Source organism: Gracilinanus agilis, chromosome 1 (assembly GCF_016433145.1).
Source record: "Gracilinanus agilis isolate LMUSP501 chromosome 1, AgileGrace, whole genome shotgun sequence".
Lineage (NCBI taxonomy): Eukaryota > Metazoa > Chordata > Mammalia > Didelphimorphia > Didelphidae > Gracilinanus > Gracilinanus agilis.
The window spans coordinates 551,596,596-551,622,282 of NC_058130.1; the positions used below are offsets into that span (position 1 = coordinate 551,596,596).

The 25,687-nt window shown below is 34.1% G+C and overlaps 1 protein-coding gene across 1 annotated transcript in view; it reads right to left on the reverse strand.

Annotated features, from left to right (window-relative positions):
- The window catches only part of L3MBTL4 (L3MBTL histone methyl-lysine binding protein 4), a 435,253-nt gene that overhangs the window by 184,165 nt on the left and 225,401 nt on the right, over positions 1 to 25,687 (reverse strand). Inside the window, 2 exon segments of the mRNA XM_044666781.1 lie at positions 6,627 to 6,659; positions 8,275 to 8,319. Coding sequence (XP_044522716.1) covers positions 6,627 to 6,659; positions 8,275 to 8,319 — 78 coding nt within the window.

A 25,687-nucleotide genomic window follows, 5' to 3' on the forward strand; every position in this document is an offset into this window, starting at 1 on the left:
AGGAAGGAAGGAAGGAAGGAAGAAAGGAAGGAAGGAAGGAAGGAAGGAAGGAAGGAAGGAAGGAAGGAAGGAAGGAAGGAAGGAAGGAAGGAAGGAAAGGAGGGAAAGAGGAAGGGAGGTAGGGAGGAAAAATAAAATTGTTAAAATTTTAAAGCACACATTCTTTTGTTCTTTTAACAAGGTAAATTCAAAGATCTAAGAGAGTTCTTCATTTTATCCAACACTTTTATGGTGTTTTGCTTAAGGCTTTTTGAAAATAAGACATAAATGTAAAGTACTTAACAGTCTTTTTAGGGTACCAAAAAAAAACTAGAAACAAAATAATCGTTAATTGGGGAATGGCTGAATAAATTTATGTATATGAATTAATGAATTATAATTTTGCCATAAGATATGATAGATAAAAATAATTCTGGAGGGGTATCTAGGTAGCTCAGTGGATTGAGAGCCAGACCTAAAAATGAGAGGTCCTATGTTCAAAACTGGATTTAGACATTTCCAAGTTGTGTGCCTCTAGACAAGTCACTTAACCCCTATTGCCTAGCCCTTACTACTCTTCTGTTTTAGAATTGATACTAAGACGGAAGATGAGGTTGTTTGCTTGTTTTTTAGTTAATGTCCTAAAGGCAATAAAAATTAATAACATTTTTTCAAGTGCTGTTAAAGGAATCTTATATTGAGAGCATGAAAAAGGAAAAATATTTTAAAATAAAAGAATTGCATATAGTGCGTGCGATAGAACCAGCTCTGGAATGATAGGTCAGAACCCCTAGGGATATTATGAAGGTGAAATCTCCTTAGGAAGATGGAAAATACTGGAGTGACTATTAAAGACCTGGGCCCCTCCCTGGAATATCAATCATGATAAATGACTCCCACACAAAGGTTGTTCATAGGATGCTATCTCTTAAAACAACAAATTATACTCTATACTCTCTAACTATATATCTAAGACATTGCCCCAAAGATTCTCTTAGGTGTCATCTACAATTCAGGAAGGCAAGGGCATGGATCTCTGTCAGTCTGCTTGTCTTCCTACTCCGATATCTCCCCCCTCCCCACTCCCTGCTCCCTACCCTTCCCCTCTCTCCCTCTCATATGCAGGATGTGGAACAGGAATGATAAAATGTTAGAGCTGGGTGGGACCTTTAAGATCCCCATATACAGGAATATCTAACCATGTTTTGTGTCATGGATTCATTGGTCAATTTGCTGACATCTAGGAACTATAGGTTGTAATGTCAATAGAGTGCTGAGCCTGTTAGAAAGACCTGAGTTCAAGTTTAGCCTTGGATACTTACTAGCTATGTGACCCTGCACAGAGCACATCATTCTGTCTGCCTCAGTTTCTTCATCTGTAAAATAACGTGGAGAAGAAAACGGCAAAATGACTCCAGTGTCTTTGCCAAGAAAACCTTGAATGGGGTCACAAAGAGTCAAATATGACAGAAAAACAACAAACGGGCCATTTCTTGGAATAATGGTTTTTAAGAAGGTAAAATAAAATACATAGGATGTTGAAGAAAACCAATTATAGTTAGATAAACATGGATTTTTTTTCTTGTATATAAGGTCATAGACATCCCTAAACTCTATGTATAATCTATGTACCCTAGGTGAAGAACCCTGATTCAGTCCAATTTCTTCATTTATTTAGAAGATAGCCTTTCCAAAATCATAGAGGTAGAATATAGAAAGTTGGAACTAGAGTCCAAGTAATTGAAGAATATTCTTTTAAAATATTAAAAAAAAATGATGGGGGCAGCTGGGTGGCACAGTGGATTAAGATCCAGATCCAGAGATGGGAGGTCCTGGATTCAAATCTGACCTCAGATACTTCCTGGCTTTGTGATGCTGGGCAAATCACTTAACCCCCACTGTCTAGCCCTTACCACTTTTCTGCCTTAGAACCAGTACACAGTATTGATTCTAAGACAGGTAAGAGTTTAAAAAAAAAAACTGATACTTTTTAAATCATGGTCATTTCTTGCTACATGCCTTTCTTCCTTCATTCCACTCAACGTTCTAATGAAGCAAAGGAAGATATTCTTTCTACTGCACTGAATTAAAAAAAAAAAAACAAACCTGAAAGCTTTACATTCTGATTAACTATACAGAAAACAAAAGGCCAAATATAAGAATATTTCTATCTGATTATTTTTCCCTCACAAAACTAGTTTGCTAATTATTTCAAATATCAAGTAAATATTCTTTCCAGTAGTATAAAAGTCAAATGGAAGAAATCACACTTAGAATAGAATAGAATTAGTAGGCATTGAGTGTTCTTTTAAGGACTGCACCAAAAAAAGTTCTGAGTTGTTTTGCTATTATAAGATTTTAAAAATTGATGTCAGAATAAAGAAAAATCATTAAGATTATAGGCGAGAAGGAAATAATAATTTATTAAGCACCATACTAAGTGTTTACACATATTATTTCATTTGATTCTTAAAATAACATTTGGAGTTAGGTGCTATTATGATCCTCATTTATATATATGAGAAAACTGAAACAGACTTGAAGTGAGTTGCCCAGGGTTACACAGATAGATGATGCAGTGGGCCACAGGCTTGGAATCAGAAGATTCTTTATGAGTTCAAATTTGGCTTTAGAGACTTACTAGCAAGATTACCCTGGGCAAGTAACTTCACTGTTTATAAGTTACAAAAGGAGAGAAAAGCCATTCCAGTATTTTTGCCAAGAAAATCCTGAAATGGGACACAACTGAAATGACTCAACAACACAACAAGACATAGCTAGTAAGCGTCTGAAGCTGGATCTGACGTAGATCTGCCTGACTCCTGGCCCAAAATTCTATCCACTAGACCAGCTAGTTGATATAGTCCCTTTCCTCTAAAGTATTTTAATTAACAGTCCCCAGACTCTCCCAATTTGCAAACTACAGTGAAGAAATGCATTATCTCAATAAATATCACATTAATGGCCTGAAATAGTTTCTGTCTAATGTACCTCATCAGTAATTATTCAGGAAGTTAATCTGGCTTACATAGATCTGAATTTTTTTAAAGTACACCACCTGAATAGTTAACATCCTACAGTCGATTAAATAAATGTAGTGATGACTAGACTGAAATATTGATTCAATAAAAGCTAATAAAAACAACTATGAGTGTGTTTCCACTACAATAATAACAATTATCTACTTCACAAAATTTTTCTTTTTGGTTTACTCTTTATATAATTTGGTTAAGTTATGGGGACACATCAAATATTTTTAAGGTTATTTTCTAGGAATTACTACAAAAGAAATCTAGTTATTAAAATTAAAGTACCTGTTTCCATTACACTTTCTCTTTGGCAAAAGTAATTAGAAAATAAAGATACATTTAGTGTGTATTTGCATGTATATATACATACTAAAATACATATTAAAACTACTATATATATTTTATATTCTATAATATACTAAATATAGCATAAAAACACATATGCATATATAAACACATCTATTTCAAAATATCCTATGTCAACTAATAAAATATAATTGACCGAGATAACAAATCCTGAGCCATTCTTTAAAAAGGAAAACAATTATAAAATTATCTATTTTTGATTGCTCAGAAGTACTTATAACTTCTGAATACAGTATGCAATGAAGTAATATTGACTCCTTGATGCATCTATAAATATTAGTCAAGTTTCTACTATGTATGTGGAACTATATGGTGTATATAATATCGATCTTCAAGAAGCTTTCAATCTAGATGGGTAAATTAAAGCTATAAACAAATAGCTAGAATACATAATAGAAAATGAAAGCATAAAAGGATATACCAAGATAGGAGGTGGGAAGAAAGATTATTTCTAGTAGGTGTACCAGGGAAAAGCTAATTTATGAGTGTGTTGTTATATAAACTAAGCATTCATAAGTAAGTTATGACCAACTGGGATTAGAGAAAGACAGAAGAAACAGTAATAACTAAGCAGTGATTCCCAAAGTGGGCACCACTGTCCCCTGGTGGGTGCTGCAGCGATCCAGGGAGGCAGTGATGGCCACAGGTGCATTTATCTTTCCTATTAATTGTTACTGAAATTTTAAAAATAATTAATTTCCAGGGGGCTAAGTAATATTTTTTATGAAAAAGGGGCAGTAGGCCAAAAAAGTTTGGGAACCATTGAACTAAAGTCAAGGCTGCTACATATGAGGGAAAACTCTGACCAGTCAGGAGTTAAGGGTACAAGAGTGGGAGATGGAATATCCAGTTGGAGCTACTCCAACCAAGGAAGGTAGAATATAACAGCACAGTGGCATGATGAAAGATGACTCTAGTAGCAAAGTGTAAAATGGATTATTAGGAGGATATAAACAAGCTGTCATATATTGGCATTATTTGTGATGTTTCTCATCCATGGTCCTCCAACTTTGCAAAGAAGCAGGGGTAGGTACCTTATCATATCTCTTCTTTGGAGGCAAGCATTGTCATAATTTCACATCACTCAGTTACAATTCTGTTATTTCCATTTACAACACTGTAGTCATTCTGTATTGTTTTCCTGGTTCTGCTTACTTCACTTTGCATCAGTTTATATAAATCTTCCCATGATTCTCTGTACTCATCACATATGTCCTTTTCTTATAACAAATTATTATTTCATTATATTGGCGAATCACAATTTGTTAAGTCATCCTGCAAATGATAGGAATGGTTGGTTTTCAGTTCTTTGTGACCACAAAAATTCTTTTACAAATATTTCAGTCTATGCTGTTATCATTAGAGAATATCATTAGTAGTAGAATCTGTGAGTGGAAGGATGGGAACATTTTAGTCATATTCTTGGCATAATTCCAAATTGCTTTCCAGAATGATTCAATCAGTGCACTGCACTACCAAAAATGCATTAGTGTTGCCTATCTTTCCACAATCTTTGGAAAACTAACTACTCTTATCCTTTGCCATTTTAAAAAATTTGATTAATTGTGGGTGAATCTACATCCTTATTTCAATGTTTGTTTCTCTTATTATCAGTGACTTGTAGCATTCCTTCATATGGTTAGTAATAATTTGAAATTTTTCTTTTGCTGTTTTTTTATACATTGATCACTTAGTTATTGAGAAATATCTTTAAATCTTAAATATTTTTGTTATTGTCTATATTATCTTGGATACCAGAAGCTTTATCAGAGATTGAAAATTTTTTCCAAGGTGATCATTTCCCTTCTTATACTAGTTACTTTAAGTTCATTCACAGAAAATAATTTCAATTTGATGTAAATAAAAGTATCTATTTTACATTTTTGAAATCATCCATAGCTTGTAACTTGATCCTTAGAAAAGAAATACAAATTTATTAAGCACACACTTGATGCCAGGAACTGTTAATCACTTTACAAATATCTCAATTGATACTTAAAACAAGCCTGGAGATAGATGCCATTATAATTCCAATTTTTCAGGTGGGAAAACTGGGGCAGGTAGGGACTATATGATACGTTCATTATCACACAATCTCTCATTGGATTTTAACTTAGATCTTTCTTACTCTAATCATGGCACTTTATCCATTGCATTTATCTTCTAATTTTTTAATGTTACGGTCTTTATTATTCAACTCATATATCTATTTTGAATTTATTGTGTGTGGTTGTGGTTTTGTTCTATTTTTAATTTTTTTTCAGACTAATTTTCAATTTTACATTAATTCATTTCAAAAATTTAGTTCTTAAGGAATTGTAAGTTTTGGGGTTTACTAAATTCAGTTATTTCTGATTCTCATCTTGTCCACTCAATCTACTTTTCTACTTCTCAAACTAGTACCAAGTGAGTTGGGGGACTACCACTTTATAATATGATGTCAAATTTTTCCAACCAATTTGGTTTACTTTGACAAACATTTTTCTTCCCTTTTTTCCCTTCCTTGTCTAGGGAAAGGAAGGGATACAGTGGTAAATACAAATGATATAAAAACTAAGAATCTCAATAGCATACAATGCATTTTGGAAATGTCCAAGTACTATATAAATGCTGCATATTAGATATAACATATAAAATCTTAAAATATGGGGAGATGAGGAGACATAGCTGAGGTACAGTTTATCAGTGTAAGTATAGCAATTTTAATAGGCTGCAAGCTACTGTGAGCCAACAGTGTGATACAACAGCCAAAAAAAGTCAATTTGATCTTACCGGCAAAGCTTCCAAAAATAAGGAGATCTTATATAATCACAATGCTGAAAGCTAGGCTACATAATCTCCCCTGGCCAAAGTAATCTGAAATAGTATGTCCAGTTATGGCTGTAACATTTTAGGAAGGATAAATGGATATTCCTGAATGTGAAAGAATCTACCAAATAACAAGCAGGATGGTCAAGAGCCTCAAAAAGTATCAGATGGGATGACCTGAAGGAACAGAGCACGTGTAGCCAGGAGAAGAGGACCTAGGGGTTAACATGGCAGTTATCTACACATATATGAAAGACTATGACATGGAAGATGGATATAACTTGTTCTTGCACTGACCCTGAGAACATAACTTATACATTGCTAAGAAATAAATTCAGATTTCATGCAAAAACAAAGTAAACAAACAACTTCCCTGAAACCTGACTGCCAGAGCAACCATGCTGCTTGGAGAGGCTCCCCCTCTCTATGAGAAGCAATAAATACATGTAATGCAAGGATGCAACAGAGGCTTTTGCTCTTGCAGGAGTCAACTGTAAACATCCTGGCAGTTAGAGGCCTTAGAATGTTCACAAAAGTTCAGTCGGAGTCTGAGGCTTGAAGAGAGCTGAAGTTCTAACTGAGGCTCTGCTTTTGGCTTTTGGCTTTGACTTGGCCTGTGCTTTTGTCTCTGAACAATTTGAACATAGATGATTTCTCGGGACCTCCCCCCTGATCTCTCCATATTGTACCCCCGTTATCTCTTTCCTGAATTTCCCTTTGGGTTCTGGGAGGAAGGGTAGGTTTTGGTTTTGGTGCCTAGACTTTGTGGGTTTAGTTTTCTGAAGGCAAGTAGGACATCATTAAATGAAGCTATCCCTTATTTTACTGATCTAGTAAATACTTTACTTTAAGGCAGCCAAATCTTCCTGACTGGGAGAGCAGGCTCTCTCTCAGTCTAACCCTCCTGTGACCCTTCCCCCACCTGCAAATTTCTCCCTAGACGCTGTTACAAAACCCTAACCCCTTCTCTCCTTCTGATTAACCCTGATATTAATAAATCCCCTTTGTTACCTATTCAAACCCTCTGATGAATCACTGTGTCGAAAATTAAGGCAAGGGCTGAAGAGGGAAGGAATCATTTTCTTTTCTTTCTAAAGGGAACTGCGGGCATCCATCTTGGCAGGAAGTCTTTATTGGAGACTTCCTCCTGCCATCAGATTGACTGGCAGGGAGGAGCCCTTTGACTCCTCCCTCAAGGGACTTGAGAAACTAACAAGAGAAGCACTTAAGGCAGATTTAAATGTTTCTGACTGGCCCAACTCCTTTGTATTTATAAAGATACCTTTCCTCACCATGAAGGGTTCAGCCTATCTCCCCCAGTACCCTCTGTCTCTAGCTTCAGTGTCAAGCCTGTTTTAAGCTGCCTCTCCTGAATAACTCATCTATCCCCTTACCATCCAATATATCACCTCATTCATTCCTTCCATACATTCAGCCATCCCTTTCATTCCTCCTCCATAACACCTCATCACCTTTATCCCTCCCTTTTAACCTAAAGATTAAGATTCCCTTATTTCTATATAACATGCATCACCATGGAAATGGTATGATTTCTGAAGTTAGAGAACTTAGGTACTAATTCTAACTCTGATATTACCTGTGTGAGGTCACGTAGGCCACAATTAGCATGAGCATCACTTTTCTCTTCTGTAAAAGGAGAAGAATCTAGAAGGCTTCTAAGATCCATTCCAGCTCTAAATCTCTAATCCTATGATCTTGTTTTTTTTTTATTTTTTAGATAATTTTTTCCCATGGTTACATGATTCATGTTCTTACTCTCCCCTCCTCCTTCACAACCCCACCCAACCACCAACCTCAAGTAAGCAACACGCATTTCCACTGGTTTCTTCATGTGTCATCAATCAAGACCTATTTCCATATTACTGATAATTACTCTAGGGTGAAAATTTAGGGTCTACATCCCAAAACATGTACATATCAACCTCTGTGTTCGAGAAGTGGTTTTTCTTCTATTTTCACTTCTGCAGTTCTTCCTCTGAATGTGGGTAGCTTTCTTTTCCATAAATTCCTCAGAATTGTCCTGGGTCATTGCATTGCTGCTAGTACAGAAGTCCATTACATTCTATTTTACCTCAGAGTATCAGTCTCTGTGTACAATGTTCTTCTGGCTCTGCTCCTTTCACTCTGCATCAGTTCCTGGAGGTCATTCAAGTTCACATGGAATTCCTCAAGTTTATTACTCCTTTGAGCATAATAGTATTCCATCACCAGCAGATACCACAATTTGTTCAGCCATTCCCCAAATGAAGAGCATACCCACATTTTCCAGTTTTTTGCCACCACAAAGAGCGCAGCTATAAATATTTTTGGACATGTCTTTTCCCCTATGATCTCTTTGGGGTACAAACCAAACAATGCTATGGCTGGACCAAAGGGGAGGCAATATTTTAGCTCTCTTTGGGCATAGTTCCAAATTGCCATCCAGAATGGTTAGATTAATTCGTAACTCCACCAGCAATGCACTAATGTCCAAATTTTGCCACATCCCCTCCAACATTCATTACTCTCTCCTACTATCATTTTAGCCAATCTGCTAGGTGTGATGTGATACCTCAGAGATGTTTTGATTTGCATTTTTCTAATTATTAGAGATTTAGAACACTTTCTCATGTGCTTATTGATAGTTTTGATTTCTTTATTTGAAAATTGCCTATTCATGTCCCTTCCCCATTTATTGATTGGGGAATGGCTTTATTTTTTGTAAAATTGGTTTAACTCCTTGTACATTTGAGTAATTAGACCTTTGTCAGAGTTTCTTATTATAAAGATTTTTCCCAGTTTGTTGTTTCTCTTCTGATTTTGGTTGCATTGTTTTTGTTTGTAAAAAACTTTTTAATTTAATATCATCAAAATTATTTATTTTGCATTTTGTAATTTTTTCTTTTTATTTTGAATATTTTCCCATAGTTACACGTTTCATTTTCTTTCCCTCTCCACAAACCCCCCTAACCCCCCCCTTAGCCAACTCACAATTCCACTGGGTTTTACCTGTATCATTGATTAAGACCTAACTCCATATTATTGATTTTTGGACGAGAGTTATCGTTTAGTGTCTTCATTCTCAATAATATACCCATCAGCCCATGTGTTCAAGCAGTTGTTTTTCTTTGAATATGGCTGGTTTTCTTTCTGATAAGTCCCACAGCCTTGCTATGGATTCTTGCTAGTAGATAAGTCCATTATGTTCCATTGTACCACAGTGTATCAGTCTCTATACAATGATCTCCTGGATCTGCTCCTTTCACTCTGCATCAATTCCTGGAGGTCATTCCAGTTCATATAGAATTCCTCCAGTTCTTTATTCCTTTGAGCACATTACTATTCCATCACCAACAGATACCACAATTTGTTCAGCCATTCGCCAATTGAAGGACATTCTCTCATTTTTCTAATTTTTTGCAACCACAAGGAGAGTGCCTATAAATATTTTTGTACAAATCGTTTTCCTTATTATCTCTTTGGGGTATAAACCAAGGAGTGCTATAGCTGGATCAAAAGGCAGGCAATCTTTTAGCTTTCTTTGGGCATAGTTCCAAATTGCTATCAAGAAATCAATTCACAACTCCACCAGTAATGAATTAATGTCCCATTAATTATTATTATTGTTATCAATACTTTTGATTTCTTTATCTGAGAATAGCCTTTTCATGTCCCTTGCCCATTTATCGAATGGAGGATATCTTGAGTTTTTGTACAATTGATTTAGCTCCTCATATATTTGAATAATTAGACCTTTGTCTGAGTCTTTTGTTATAAAGATTTTTTCCCCAATTTGTTGTTTCCCTTCTGATTTTGGTAGTAATGGTTTTGTCTGTACAAAAACTGTTTAGTTTAATGTAGTCAAAATAATTTATTTTACATTTTGTAATTTTTTCTATTTATTTTTTTAATAATTTTACTTTTTAGAAGTTATCACGGTTACATGATTCATGTTCTTACTTTCTCCTTCACCCAACCTCTCCCCCCCCCCCCCCATAGCTGATGCGCATTTCCACTGGCTTTAACATGTGTCATCGATCAAGACTTATTTTCAATTTTAGTTGCATTGGTGTGGTAGTTTCAAGTCTACATCCCCAATCATGTCTGCCTCAACCCATGTGTTCAAGCAGTTGCTTTCCTTCTGTGTTTCTTCTCTTGTAGTTCTTTCTCTAAATGTGAGTAGCATTCTTTTCCATAAGTCCCTCAGAATTGTTATGGATCATTCTATTGCTGGTAGTACAGAAGTCCATTACATGCTATTTTACCTCAGAGTATCAGTCTCTGTGTACAATGTTCTTCTGGCTCTGCTCTTTTCACTTTGCATCAATTGCTGGAAGTCTTTCCAGTTCACATGGAATTCCTCCAGTTTATTATTCCTTTGAGCACAATAGTTATTCCATCACCAGCAGATACCACAATTTGTTCAGCCATTCCCCAATACAAGGGCATACCGTCATTTTCCAATTTTTTTGCCACCACAAAAAGCATGGCTATAAATATTTTTGTACAAGTCTTTTCCCCTATGATCTCTTTGGGGGTACAAAACCAACAATGGTATGGCTGGATCAAAGGGGAGGTAATCTTTTATAGGCCTTTGAGCATGATTCCAAATTGCCAGCCAGAATGGTTGGATCAGTTCACAACTCCACCAGCAATGCATCAATGTCCCAATTTTACCACATCCCCTCCCAACATTCATTACTCTCCCCTACTATCATTTTAGCCAATCTGCTAGGTGTGAGGTGATACCTCAGCGTTGTTTTGCTTTGTATTTCTCTAATTATTAGAGATTTAGAACACTTTCTCATGTGCTTATTGATAGTATTGATTTCTTTATTGGAAAATTGTCTATTCATGTTCCTTGCCCATTTATCAATTGGGGAATGGCTTGATTTTTTATACAATTGATTTAGCTCCTTGTATATTTCAGTAATTAGACCCCTGTCAGAATTTTTTGTTATAAAGATTTTTTCCCAATTTGTTGTTTCCTTTCTGATTTTGGTTGCATTGTTTTTGTTTGTACAAAAGCCTTTTAATTTAGCATAATCAAAATAATTTATTTTACATTTTGTAATTTTTTCTAACTCTTGCTTGGTTTTAAAATCTTTCATTTAACAGAGATCTGACAAGTATACTATTGTGTTCACTTAATTTACTTATAGTTTTTCTTTATATTCAAGACATGCACCCATTCTGAATTTATCTTGGTGTAGGGTGTGAGATATTGATCTAAACCTAATCTCGACTATAGTTTTCCAATTTTCCCAGCAGTTTATGTCAAATAGTGGGTTTTTGTCCCAAAAGTTGGGCTCTTTGGGTTTGTCATAGACTGTCTTGCTGACATCACTTACCCCAAGTCTATTCCACTGCTCCTCTGTTCTGTCTCTTAGCCAGTACCATATTGTTTTGATGACCACTACTTTATAGAATAGTTTAATATCTGGTACTGCTAGGCCACCTTCCTTTATGGTTTTTTCCCCCATTATTTCCCTTGATATTCTTAATCTTTTCTTCTTCCAAATGAATTTTGTTAGAGGTTTTTCTTATTCAGTAAAAAGGTTTTTTGGTAGTTTGATAGGTATGGAACTAAATAAGTAAATTAATTTGGATAGAATGGTCATTTTTATTATGTTAGCTCATCCTGCGCATGAACAATCAATGTTTTTCCAATTGTTTAGATTTAGTTTTAATTATTTTAGAAAGTATTTTGTAGTTGTGTTCATATAATCCCTGTGTTTGTTTTGGTAGATAGATTCCTAAGGATTTTGTATTGTCTAGGGTGATTTTAAATTGTGTTTCTCTTTCTAACTCTTGGTGCTGAGATGTGTTCGAAATATTTAGAAATACTAATGATTTATGTGCATCTATTTTGTATCCTGAAACTTTGCTAAAGTTGTTAATTATTTCTACTAGCTTTTGAGTTGATTCTCAAGTATTTTTTAAGTGGATCTGCAAAGAGTGATAGCTTAGTCACCTCACTGGATATTTTAATACCTTCGATTTATTTTTCTTCTCTAATTGCTACTGCTATTGTTTCTAGTACAATGTTAAATAATAGAGGTGATAATGGACATCCTTGTTTCACTCCTGATCTTATTGGGAAGGCTTCTAATTTATCCCCATTGCATATGATGCTTGTTGATGGTTTTTAGATATATACTGTTAAGTAAAGGTCCTTCTACTCCTTTACTTTCTAGTGTTTTCAATAGGAATGGGTGTTGTATTTTGTCAAAGGCTTTTTCAGCATCTATTGAGATAATTATGTGATTTTTGTTTGTTAGCTTGCTGATATTGTCAATTATGTAGATGGTTTTCCTAATGTTGAACCATTTTTGCATTCCTTGTATAAATCCCACCTGATCATGATGGATAACCCTCATGATCAATTGCTGGAGTCTTTTTGCTAGCATTCTATTTAAGATTTTTGCATCTATGTCCATTAGGGAGATTGGCCTGTAGTTTTCTTTCTCTGTTTTGGGTCTGCCTGTAATTGGAATCAGTACCATATTAGTGTCATAAAAGGAATTTGGTAGGCATCCTCCTTTGCTTATTATGTCAAAAAATTTGTATGGTATTGGAATTAGTTGTTTTTTGAACAACTTTCATAGAATTCATTTGTGAATCTATCAGGCCCTGGCTATTTTTTCTTAGGGAGTTCTTTGATGGCTTGTTCAATTTCTTTTTCTGGTATTGGATTATATAAGTATTCTATTTCTTCTGCTGTTAATCTTGGCAATTTATATTTTTGTAAGTATTCATCCATATCACCTAGATTGCTATATTTATTGCCACATAATTGGGAAAAATAGTTTTAAATGATTGCCTTAATTTCCTCTTCATTAGAGGTGATGTCTACCTTTTCATCTTTGATACTGTTAATTTGGTTTTCTTCTTTCCTTTTTTTATTAAATTTACTAGTACTTTGTCTATTTCATCTGTTTTTTCAAAGTACCAGCTTCTAGTCTTATTCATTAATTCAATAGTTCTTTTGCTTTAGGTTTTATTAATTTCTCCTTTGATTTTTAGTATTTTTATAGTTTTCATCTGAAGATTTTTAATTTGTTCAATTTCTAGTTTTTTAAGTTGCATAACCAATTCATAAACTTCTGCCCGCCCTAATTTGTTAATATATGCACTCGATGATTGAAATTGTCCCCTTAGTACTGCTTTGGCTGCATCCCACAGGTTTTGGTAAGAAGTCTCATCATTATCATTGTCTTCAATGAAATTATTAATTGTTTCTAAGATTTGTTATTTCACTAACTTATTTTGGAGAATCATATTATTTAATTTCCAATAATTTTTTTGTTTGCCTCTCCATGTATCCTTGCTAATAACTATTTTTATTTCATCACGATCTGATATGGTTGCATTTATTATTTCTATTTTTTTGCACTTGTTTGCCATGTTTCTATGCCCTAGTACATGGTTAATCTTTGTGAACGTTCCATGTGCTGCTGAAAAGAAGGTATATTCCTTTTTGGCCCTATTTATTTTTCTTCATATATCTATTAACTCTAATTATTCTAGGATTTCATTCACCTCTCTTATCTCTTTTTTATTTATTTTTTTGGTTTGATTTATCTAGATCTGATCCTGTGATCTTGTGATCCTTTACCATAATTCAAGTAAAAGGTTACAAAAACCATGTTGGTGGGATGTAAAGGTGCATGTTTGTTAGGTATAGACTGGAATACATGAGGTTCCTCATTCCCTTCTCATGCAGGCACTGTGTAAACTCCAATTTAGAAATGTTTTCTCTCTCATAGCTGCCATGTCTCACTTATATAATTAAAATTAAAAAATAGTATGGACATGACATTTTTAATTATTTTTAGCCATTAACATTTAATATTTTTCAGGCTTTAGAGGAAAAATCCTCCACTCCTTATTAAGCTCAGATAAGTAGTTGCACAGGTACATACCAATTTTATCTAAATGAGTTGAATGAAAAAAACATTGGTAAAGTTGCATTGTAATTCAGTGTGTATCTGTATAAATGTATTTTGAGATTGGATAGAACACAGAAATTGTAGTCAGAAAGACATGAGTTTGAAGGTTCTTTTTTTTACATTTTTTTTACATTCCCAAAATGTAAAATAGAAGTAGTAATAATAAAAATAGAGGAAGAGAGCATTAAGAGGTAATAATCAAACCTTACTCTCAGTGTAATCAACCTGGAGAGGGAAGAGTAGCTTTATTATCCATTTAGATAAAAAACTCTATCTAACCCTACTGAGAAAGTCAGAAGGGATAAACCAAAGGGAGCAGTGGAGTGGGGAGGTCAAAAAAGGGAGGGGAGAAGAAGGGGGAGGGAATTCATTAGGCCTCTAAACAACAAAAAGAGGGGAATAACAATGGAGGGGACAGAAAGGGAAGTCAATCAAGGGAGGGGATAAGGGATACTGGTTCAAAGCAAACCACTAGCTTAAAAGAAAATAGTGTAAGAAGAAGGGTGGGTCTAGGGGAGGATACAAAAATGTCAGTGAATGCACAACTGATAATTGTAACTCTGAATGTGAATGGGATGACTTGCTCATAAAATGGAAGCAAATAGCAGAGTGGATCAGAAACCAAAATCCTACCATATGTTGTCTACAAGAAACACATATGAGGCGGGTAGACATACACAAGTTTAAGGTTAAGGGCTTGAGCAAAATCTTTTGGGCATCAAATGAGAAAAAGAAGGCAGGAGTGGCTATTATGATTTCTGACAAAGCCAAAGTAAAAATAGATAGGATTAAAAAAGACAGGGTAGGTCATTACATCCTGATTAAAGGCAGTATAAACAATGAGGAAATAACAAAGCTCAATATATATGCACCAAGTGGTATAGCATCCAAATTCATACTGGAGAAACTGGCAGAGCTGAAGAAGGAAATAGATAGTAAAACCATAATAGTGAGAGATCTAAATATTCCTCTTTCAGATCTAGATAAATCAAACCAAAAAGTAAATAAGAGGGGGCAGCTGGGTAGCTCAGTGGAGTGAGAGTCAGGCCTAGAGACAGGAGGTCCTAGGTTCAAACCCGGCCTCAGCCACTTCCCAGCTGTGTGACCCTGGGCAAGGCACTTGACCCCCATTGCCTACCCTTACCACTCTTCCACCTATGAGACAATACACCAAAGTACAAGGGTTTAAAAAAAAAGTAAATAAGAAAGAGGTAAGAGAGGTGAATGAAGTCCTAGAAAAATTAGATTTAATTGATATGTGGAGAAAAATAAATAGGGACAAAAAGGAATACACCTTCTTTTCAGCTGCACATGATACATTCATAAAGATTGACCATGTAATAGGGCATAGAATCATTGCAAACAAATGCAAAAGAGCAGATATAATAAATGTAACCTTCTTAGATCATAATGCAATAAAAATAATAATTAGTAAGGGCACCTGGACAGGAAAATCAAAAACCAATTGGAAATTAAACAATATGATTCTCCAAAACGAATTTGTCAAAGAAGAAATCATAGAAACAATCAACAATTTCATTGAAGAGAATGACAATGATGAGACATCCTACCAAACTCTGTGGGATGCAGCCAAGGCAGTACTCAGGGGGAAATTTATATCCTTGAGTGCATATATTAACAAATTAAGGAGGGCAGAGATTAATGAATTGGGCATGCAACTCAAAAAATTAGAAAGCGAGCAAATTAAATACCCCCAGATGAAAACTAAATTAGAAATACTAAAAATTAAGGGAGAAATTAATAAAATCGAAAGTAAAACAAGGACACATGTTACAACCAGTGGAAATGTGCATCGGCCATGGGCGGGGGCAGAGCGGGGGGTGAAGGGGAAAGTAGGGGCATGAAGCATGTAAACATGTTAAAAATGAATATTAATAAATGTTTAAAAAAATAAAAATACCTACTGCAGAGTGGTGATGAGGATCAACTGAGTTTAACATATTTAAAGTCTTTTGCTAGCCTGAAAGTATTATTTAAAAGCTATATGTTAGGGAAAGCAATGTGGTTCAGTGGAATGAAAGAAAGACCTAGAGATGAAAAGTCCAGAGTTCAAATTAGTACTCAGGTACTTCTTAGACATAAAACCCTGGGCAAGTCACTGAACCCCCATTGCCTGTCCTTTATCACTTTTCTGTCATGGAACACAGAACTGATTTTAAGATGGAAGGTAAGGTTGTTTTTTTTGTAAAATTTTTCAAGTTTATATACTATTTTGGCTTATGTCCAAAATTCTTTTGTAAAAAATTAATTTATTCCTTTTTTAATTTAACAGGGTACCTAGAGGTCTTCTTGCCATAGAGATGTGTTGGGATTTACCATCCCACTGTGATATGAAGTAGAAACCATAAAGACAGGTAGGAGAAACCATAGAGACAGGAAGTGAGGTAGAAAAAGGGGATAAAAGGACACTAGCGTCAGTCGGTCAGTCTGTTAGTTGCAGGGTAGTTGGCTGGTGGGTGTGAGTTGGTGGTTGGCTTTAAGTAGCTGCAATATAAAGGCAGGCCTGAGCTTACTGAGAGGGCTTTTTGGCTTTTGGTTTAGACTGTTAGGTTTTTTTTTTCTTTCTTGAACCTTTTGGAAGGTGGCTGGTCTTTGTTGACAGACCTAATTCCAGTTGGATTAAACACTGATTAGATTTGTTTTGAATGGGCTGGATTGGGTTGGAAATTTGTGGGGTGGCTGTTATTAGTGGTAGTCATAAGCAGTTATATGTAGTAATTAGAGGTAGTTAGTTCTAGGATAACTATTATAGACATTAGGAAATATTCTTTAACTTTTTCTTATATTTATTTTACTATATTTATTTTACTATATTCTCTTACTATCTTTATTTTAATGAAACTAACAATTTTAATTAGTCAATTAAGTTGTTAGAAGTTTTCTTTGGCTTAAAGGGATACTATTGATTTATAAGTCTACTATATTCTCATTAAAACTTAAATTACTAAAAGCTGCTCTCTTATTTTGTCAAAATCACTATTTTAACTCTTATACTTTATGTACATTATAACTTTTCATATACACAATAATCCAATGAGCTAAGAAGAATAGGTTATTTTTCTTCTTGAGAAAGGAATAGAAGGATACTCGAAATAGGAATTCTTCATCATAATTGTGAAGAGAGTTTCTTTTCTTATTTTTTTTAATTTGGAGAGACTAAAGATAATGTGACGACTCTTCTGACCCTAAGACTAAGTCATGGTAGATTTTTTCTAAAACAAAAAACAAATCCCAAATTTAGTTTCCCTTTTGAAATCTTTCTCACATGATAAAGATTATGCTTTATTTATTATCTACAGGGTCAAATATACATGTATTTTTAAAATCTCATCATATGACAACAAAATCTTATCCCCTGACATTTTCATTAAAATAAAAATAATTCAAGGAAGAAAAATGTATTCAAAAATTAATTTTTGTCTAGGTTTAGCCTGTCTTCTTAAATACTTGTGAATAATGACAATACAATTTTATAACGGTATAAGATAGGATGTGAAGAATAGACTTGTGATTTTATGAGAGGACGTTTCTAGAGAGGAAGTGCATCTCTATATCTTTTCCATTTCTTAGAGTCTTAGAGAGCTTTCCAGAGCACTGAAATTATAAGGGAACAGCCACTATCTGTTAGAGGAAGTACTTGAGCCTATGCCTTTCTGGCTCCCAAATTGCCCTCCATCCATATCCACTACAACAGTATGCATCTTAATATTTGTATAGTACATTCCACCTTCAGGGTAATCATTTGAAATTTTGTAAACCTACTTGCCCCCTTGACTTAGGCCCTAATAATCTATTGTAATGTTAGGGAATAGCTAGTAGTCCAGTTTTCTTTTAATTAAGAGTGGATGATGACAAGCCAATGTCATCAAAGAAGGCATGAAAGGGATATGAGACCCAGATAGGACAGTGTTTTTTAAATATTAGGACAAGAAGGTTAGATTTTATCCTAGAGGAAATAGAGAATAAGTATGGAATGGCAGATAAACAGACTTGGAGTTAGTCAGATGTGCTAAGAGCTCATTACAAAAGTCCAGGTGAAAGGTCAGTTGTTTTCCCATCTTTCATTTTTACATAAGTCTTCCCTAACCCATGTTTCTTGCAACCTTCCCTGATTCCTCAAAGCTGAAGGTGTTTCTGTCTTTTTACATTTCCCTAGAATATATCACCCGGAACTCTCTTTGCCACTATTGAACTCTACATTGTAGAATACCATTTAATATATGGCAAGTAGTTTCCTCCCAACTGAATTGTTAGCCCTTTGGGGAAGGCAGTGCTTTATTTCTGTAACCTAGCACCCAGCATAATGCATTACATACATTAGACCCTTAATAATTTTTTGCAGAATTAAAATCAATAACCTTTGGAAGTACATAGACACAGTTATCCTCACTTTACTAATGGGTAAACAAGCTCAAAATACAGAAGTTAAAAGACTATAGGGCTTTGAATGCCCTATTCACTGTTCTGTCCGTTACTTTGTGCTCCTTCTCCAATGATAGTTACAACAAAGATCACAATAACACATTCTTATGATATAATTAACAGTGGATGTCTGTGTATGCAAAAGGATAAATGAAAACACCTTTGGGAAATGAAGATGTCTCCCAGCTTTATTTTATTCAATCCTAAATTACTGAAATAATATGAGAAAATATTTGGTAAGAAAGAGAAAAAATTATGGAGAAATAAGTTACACTGTCTGCATGTAATGAAATATGATGTGAAGAATTGGCCATCTGGATAATTTTATATTGGGACAAGCTATAATTTACAAAGCCTTTAGAAGGAAAAGGAAAATGAGATGAATAGGGAGCACTGCATTTCTGCTGGAGAAGGAATTAATAATTCAACACTAAGAAATTTTGAAAGAAGAATATATACACAGACATTTATTTCTCTATATATTTATAGACATACAAAATAAAAACAAAATCATTCACTGATATAATATAGTTACATCTAAAAAGATAAATATATTTTGTGATTTTAACAATTATCAGAATGCTTTGTATTTCCTAAAGATGCTACAAGGACACTGACTTTAAAAAAGTAGTGAAGCGAGAATCTAAATGTTGCAATGTTTTAAGTACAGCATAAAGCAGAGAACAAAAAAAAAATACTTCATGTTATTGAAATAACAAGCATCAATGGAATGGATATTAAGTGCCCAGAATTGTAACTGGGATTACAAGGACAAAAAATAAATATTAGGAATGTACCCTTGTCAACCAATTTGAAATGCAAAACAATTGAATGGGTGTATATGTCCCCATGCATGTAATGCTCTACATTTGGGTGTATGAAAGTGACAAGATAAATATACAAAAGAACATCTAAAGAATAGCTAAAGAATATTATCTTGGCAATTTTTACACTATAAAATAAAACCAAAGATACTCAAAAGGCAGGGGCCTCCAACGAATAAAGTATGTAAGTAATACAGAGAAAATATAATGTGGGTATGGTTAATGGTAGAAGATCTAAGGAAATGAATCTAGTGCATAGCAGAGAACAAGTAGGGCTTGATGATGCCCCTGTCATTGAATAGGCAAGCTGGTAAAGAAGAAAGAGAAGTTTAAAAATGTAATTCTAAGGTTGTGGCCTTGTTAAAATAAAGGCGACCAATAAAGGAAGATAATGGCACCACAGATAATCAAAAGGGAAATCAGGAAGGGGATGTTTATTTGGGAAGAAAGATAGCAATTTCACTTTTTAACATTTTGGAAGCACATCTAGTGTAAGGGAAAATTTTATATGAGCAACCAAAAATATAAAGTTGTTGGAGGGTTAATATTGTTCTGAGACAAGAAGTTTTAGGACTTTTCTTCTTAGCAAAGATAGTTAAGGTCAATAGGCCCCAAGCTTCTCAATCTGTATTCTGAAACATAGGATGACTATGGTAATGGTCGCTCTATATTTAGTATATTTATTGGGGGTTTTCATTTTAATTTACTCAAGCGATTATAGTCATGTGGCTAATTCCTCCATTGATGCTGGGTCACGACCTAGCCAAGGCCTGGTCCTTCCTGTTTGATTCTTGTCCCTGCCCTCCCACAGATTCAAGACAAAAAGTTCATCTAATTCGATGGGTGCCTTCCTTGCTTTTCTTTTGAGAGTGTAAGGTTGTGAATGGAACTAAAAGGACACCAGAAGTTCTTCCTCAATCTCAAAATGTGACCAGAACATAATCTTTTTGATCATACAATCTCTTCAATGACATCCTTTACTTGGCTTTTTCTTTAAAGTTCCTTTTAATAGAAATTGTTACAATAATTTCATATCTACCACAAAACTCTCTATTACAATTTTAAGATTTAAATTTAATCCTTTGGAGACTTCCATTTTTCATGACTCACGATAATACCTCATAATATCTTTTCTCCATACCATAAACACTTAGAGGTATATATATGCATATAGTATGGTTCTTGAACTTTGATCCAAATCCTTTGGCTTAAATGGTTCATTAATGCAAAGATGAGATGGCAAAAAAAAAAAAGAAAAGAAAAGAAAAGAAAAGAAAAAGGAAAAGGAAAAAAGCCTAATACATTTGTCATATTTTCTAGGTATTGCTTTGTGCTCAGTTCTGTAAAAGATGACAAAAAAATCTAATACATATTCCATGGCCTCAAAGAGTCCCTTAAAATCATGGCTGGAGAACAAGATATAAAAGCACATTTTTAAAATTTCAGTTTTAAATTATATTAGGGAACATGATTATATGTTAAACGAGAGGTACAGATCATGAATGTTATGTAAGAAATAAGGGGAGGAAGAACTCATTAAAAAGATAGGGGAAAGCTTCAAGGAAGATGTGGAATGTGATTTGTTCCTTGAAGGATGAGAAAGATATATCTAGGTTGAGAAGGTACTTGTTCTTATTTACAACCTAATTTTCTTCAAGAAAATGTACCAAAATCTCTATCCACCCAATCATAAATACATAGAACTACATTATTGTTTATTGAGAAATGTAATTGGCTCATTTGTTTACATAAATTAGAAATTTAAGATTTTTAACTTGTTACCATTTCAATCTAATAAAGACAGAAACAGTCCAAACTTGTGTATCCCACTGGTGTATGATAGGGTAAAAATACTATTATTTTATAGAATTAGATTTCACAGTTGGAGTCACTACTTGGAAGTATGTATTCAAAGAGATTTAAGGAAGATTTAGTGACTTGTAACTGATGCCTTCTTGAACCTGGGAAGCACACTTGTGCTGCTCTGATTTTCCTCTGCATAAGGAATTTCCTATGTTGTTATTCGCACCCCACTTCTCTTCCCCAATAATATCAAAGATTAAAAGTTGCATGTAATTTTGAGAAAATGTGAGATATGTAGAAAAATTAGAATTCAATTTGATTTTTAAAAAAACAGCTCCACCAAAGCTATTTTCCCTTCGGTTCATCATGCCCCCAAATGGAAATAATTTGATTATTCAGTATAAGGCAGTGATGGGCAAACTATGGCCCACAGGCCAGATGTGGACCCCCTCAAATGTTCTATCCAGCCATGGGACATTATTCCTAATCCAACGAATACAATGAGTAGGATACAATACAATGAAACTTCCAAAGAGTTGCCTTAGAAACAGACTGACATATGAGCATTTCCTTTCCTTTGGCCCCCTCTTTAAAAAGTTTGCCCATCACTGAAATAAGGAATAAGGATAGGATTTTTTTTTTAATTTTACCATAACAGGGAATTCCTAGATGAGAAAAATCCTCCTATAAATAAATGTAAGCTGGCACTTCTCTGCAACTCGTGATCTTAGAAAACTATTGGGAACAGAGAGATGCTATATAATTTGACTTGAGACACAAAGCCAGAATATGCCCAAAATAAGACTTGAATATAAGCCTTCTGGGATCCAATGTCAGGGTTCTATTCACCTTACCACTCTTCCTCTCAAATACACTATGTCTTTTGAGTCCAGCTAATTTCAGTGAAGATCAACACCAGCTGGTTGGCTAAATATCATTAATATCTGACAGATAGGTCTTAACAATCTTTTTGAAAAAATGTCTCTACTCTTCAAGTTGTATTAAAGATGCTCTTCTATAATTTTTATTACAAATGATCATCATAAATACTACCATGAAATAGTCATACGTACCATGAAAAAAATGTTTCTGGTGAGCTTTGGAAATGAGATAAAGCCAACTCTTTTATCTGCTCCTCCAAGGAGAATATAATAAAGCACCTTTCTGCCTTAAATATAATCTTTTTATCTTCTGTTTTAATTTATATTTTGATAGTCAAAATGTATAGTCTGAATTGACAAGCAAAACATTTATGTAATATGATTCCATCCTTCCAGTTCTATGGTAAGCCTAGTCATTGGACCATATTTAGAACAATAACAATTAAGTGAATATTTAGAGTCCAATGTCCAGAATAAAAAAGAAAATATGTAGGAATTTAGCTTCAGCAAAATAATTTATTGAATTTAATTCTGAAGAATAATGAATTTATCACACCAATAAGATAACATTAGAAAGCAATAGTATTATTTTAACAGAACCCAATATATTCTTTTATAAAGAAAGCAAGATTTAAGACACAATTAAGTTGGATACTCTTTCTTGAGAAATAAAACTGTAGTAAAGACTAATAAAAAATTAAATTAAAACTAAATAATCTAATTCCCCCAAAAGGGTAGGTCAAAAAACAAATTATAGAAACAATAATTTTGTTAAGAAGAATGACAATAAAGAAACAACACATCAAAATTTAAGAGATACAACCAAAGCAGTACTTAGGAAAAAATGCGTATCTCTAAATGTCTACTCTACTAAAACAGAGAAGAAGTAGAGATAAAGAAAATGGGCATACGAGACTTGTACAAAAATATTTATAGCAACACTCTTTGTGGTGGCAAAAAAAAATTTGGAAAACAAAGGGATGCCCTTCAATTGGGGAATGGCTGAACAAATTATGATATCTGTTGATGATAGAATACCATGTGAACTGGAACAACCTCCCAGAACTGATGCAGAATGAAAGGAGCAGAACCTGGAGAAAATTTTACAAAAATCTAATAAAATTGAATATTTACAAAAATATTATTGTACAGATTAACAAGAGAGTAAATGGAATACTTAAATAATTCCATCTCAGAAAAAGAAACTGAACAAGTCATCAAGGAACTCCCCAAGAAAAAAATCTCCACCACCAAATGGATTAACAAGTGAAGTCTATCAAACATTTAAAGAACAATTAATCTCAATGCTATATAAACTAGTTGGGGAAATAGGCATAGAAGCAATCATACCAAATCTTAAAGGACACAAAAATGGTGCTGATACCTAAGTCAGGAAGAACAAAAACAGTAAAAGAAAAATTTAGGTCAATTTTATATAATGAATATAGATGCAAAATTTTAAAGTACAATACTAGTGAGAAGACTTCAGAAATTAATCACAAGGATCATTCACCTTGACCAGGTAGGATTTATACCAGGTATGTAGGGTTGGTTTAATATTAGGAAAACTATAAGCATAATTGACCATATCAATAACTAAACTAATAAATCACATTTTTATCTCAAAAGATGTAGTAAAAGCCTTCGACAAAATACAACACCCATTCCTGTTAAAAACACGAGAATCAGTGGATTGAGAACCAGGCCTGGAGACCGGAGGTCCTAGGTTCAAATCTGGCCTCAGACACTTCCCAGCTGTGTGACCCTGAGTAAGTCACTTGACCCCCATTGCCTACCCTTGCCACTATTCTGCCTTGGAGCCAATACACAGTATTGACTCCAAGAAGGAAGGTAAGGGTTTTTAAAAAAACAACAACAAAAAAAGAAACACTAGAAAACACAGGAATAAATGCACCATGCCTAAAATTATAACTGTTGCCTACCTAAAACCATCAGCAAATATCATCTGCAATGGGGATAAGTTAGAACCCTTCCCAATAATGATCAGGGATGAAGCAAGGATGCCCATTATTACCATCATTATTTAATATTGTATTAGAAATGCCAACTTTACCAGTAAGAAAAAGAAAGTGAAGGAAATAAAGCAGGAAATAAGGAAACTAAATTATCACTCTCTAGATGATATGATATAGTATTTTTAAAGAATTCCAGAGAAACAACTAAAAAACTAGTTGAAATAATAAGTATAGCCAACGTGAAGGATACAAAATAAATCCACATATATCATAAGCATTTCTATAGGTTACCAACAAGGTTGAGAAGCAAGAAGTAGAAAATTTTCATTTAAAATAACTGAATAATATAAAACACCTGGGAACTGAATTGCCAAGACAAACCTGGGAATTACATGAACTGAATTATGAAACATTTTTCACATAAAAGTCAGATTTAAACATATTTATTGTGTGGAAAAATATTAATTGTACATGAATAGGCCAATGTAACATAATAAAAATGATAGTCATATTTAATTTACTTATTCAGTGCCATACCCATGAAATAATCAAATAATTATTTTAAAGAATTAGAAAAAATATAATTCATCTAGAAAAACAAAAGGTCAAAATTGTTAAGGGAATTAATGAAAAAAAAATGTAAAGAAAGGTGGCCTAGAGGTACTAGATCTCAAACTCTACTATAAAGCAATAATCATCAAAACAGAATGGTGGATCTATGCAATAAATTAAATATACAGTATATCGGGGGGAAATGACCTTAGCAACCTAGTGTTTGATAAACCCAAAGACTGCAGGAAAAACTAGAAAACAGTATGACAGAAGCTAGGTATAGACCAATGTCTCACACCCTATACCAAGATACGGTTAAAATGGATATATGATATAAAGAGGGACATCAAAAGCAAATTAGGAGTACAAAGAATAGTTTACCTGTCAGATATACGGAGAAAGGAAAAACTGAAGAGTAAATAAGAGACAGAGGGCATTAAAGGATGTAAAATGAATAATTTTGATAATATTAAATTAAATAGCTGGGGGCAGCTGGGTAGCTCAGTGGAGTGAGAGTCAGGCCTAGAGACAGGAGGTCCTAGGTTCAAACCCAGCCTCAGCCACTTCCCAGCTGTGTGACCCTGGGCAAGTCACTTGACCCCCCCATTGCCCACCCTTACCAATCTTCCACCTATGAGACAATACACCGAAGTACAAGGGTTTATAAAAAAAAAATAAATAGCTTTTGTCCAAACAAAATCAATGTAACAAGACAAAAAAGGAAACGGCAAACTGAGAAAAAATTTAAAGCAAATTTCTCTGATCTTTATTTAATTTCTCAAATATACAGGGAACTACATCAAATGTATAAGGATAAAAGACATTCCCTAATTAACAAATTGTTAAAGATATGAACAAGCAATTTTCAGGTGAAGTAATCAAAACTGTCAATAGTCATGAAAAAATGCTACAAATCCTTCTTGATTAGAGAAATTAAAATTAAAACAACTATGAGGTAATACTTCACAACTGACAGATTGGCCGGTATGACAGTAAAGTGATAAATGTTGGGGAGGATGGGGCAAAACTGAGACACTAATGCATTGCTAGTGGAGTTGTGAACTGATCTAAACA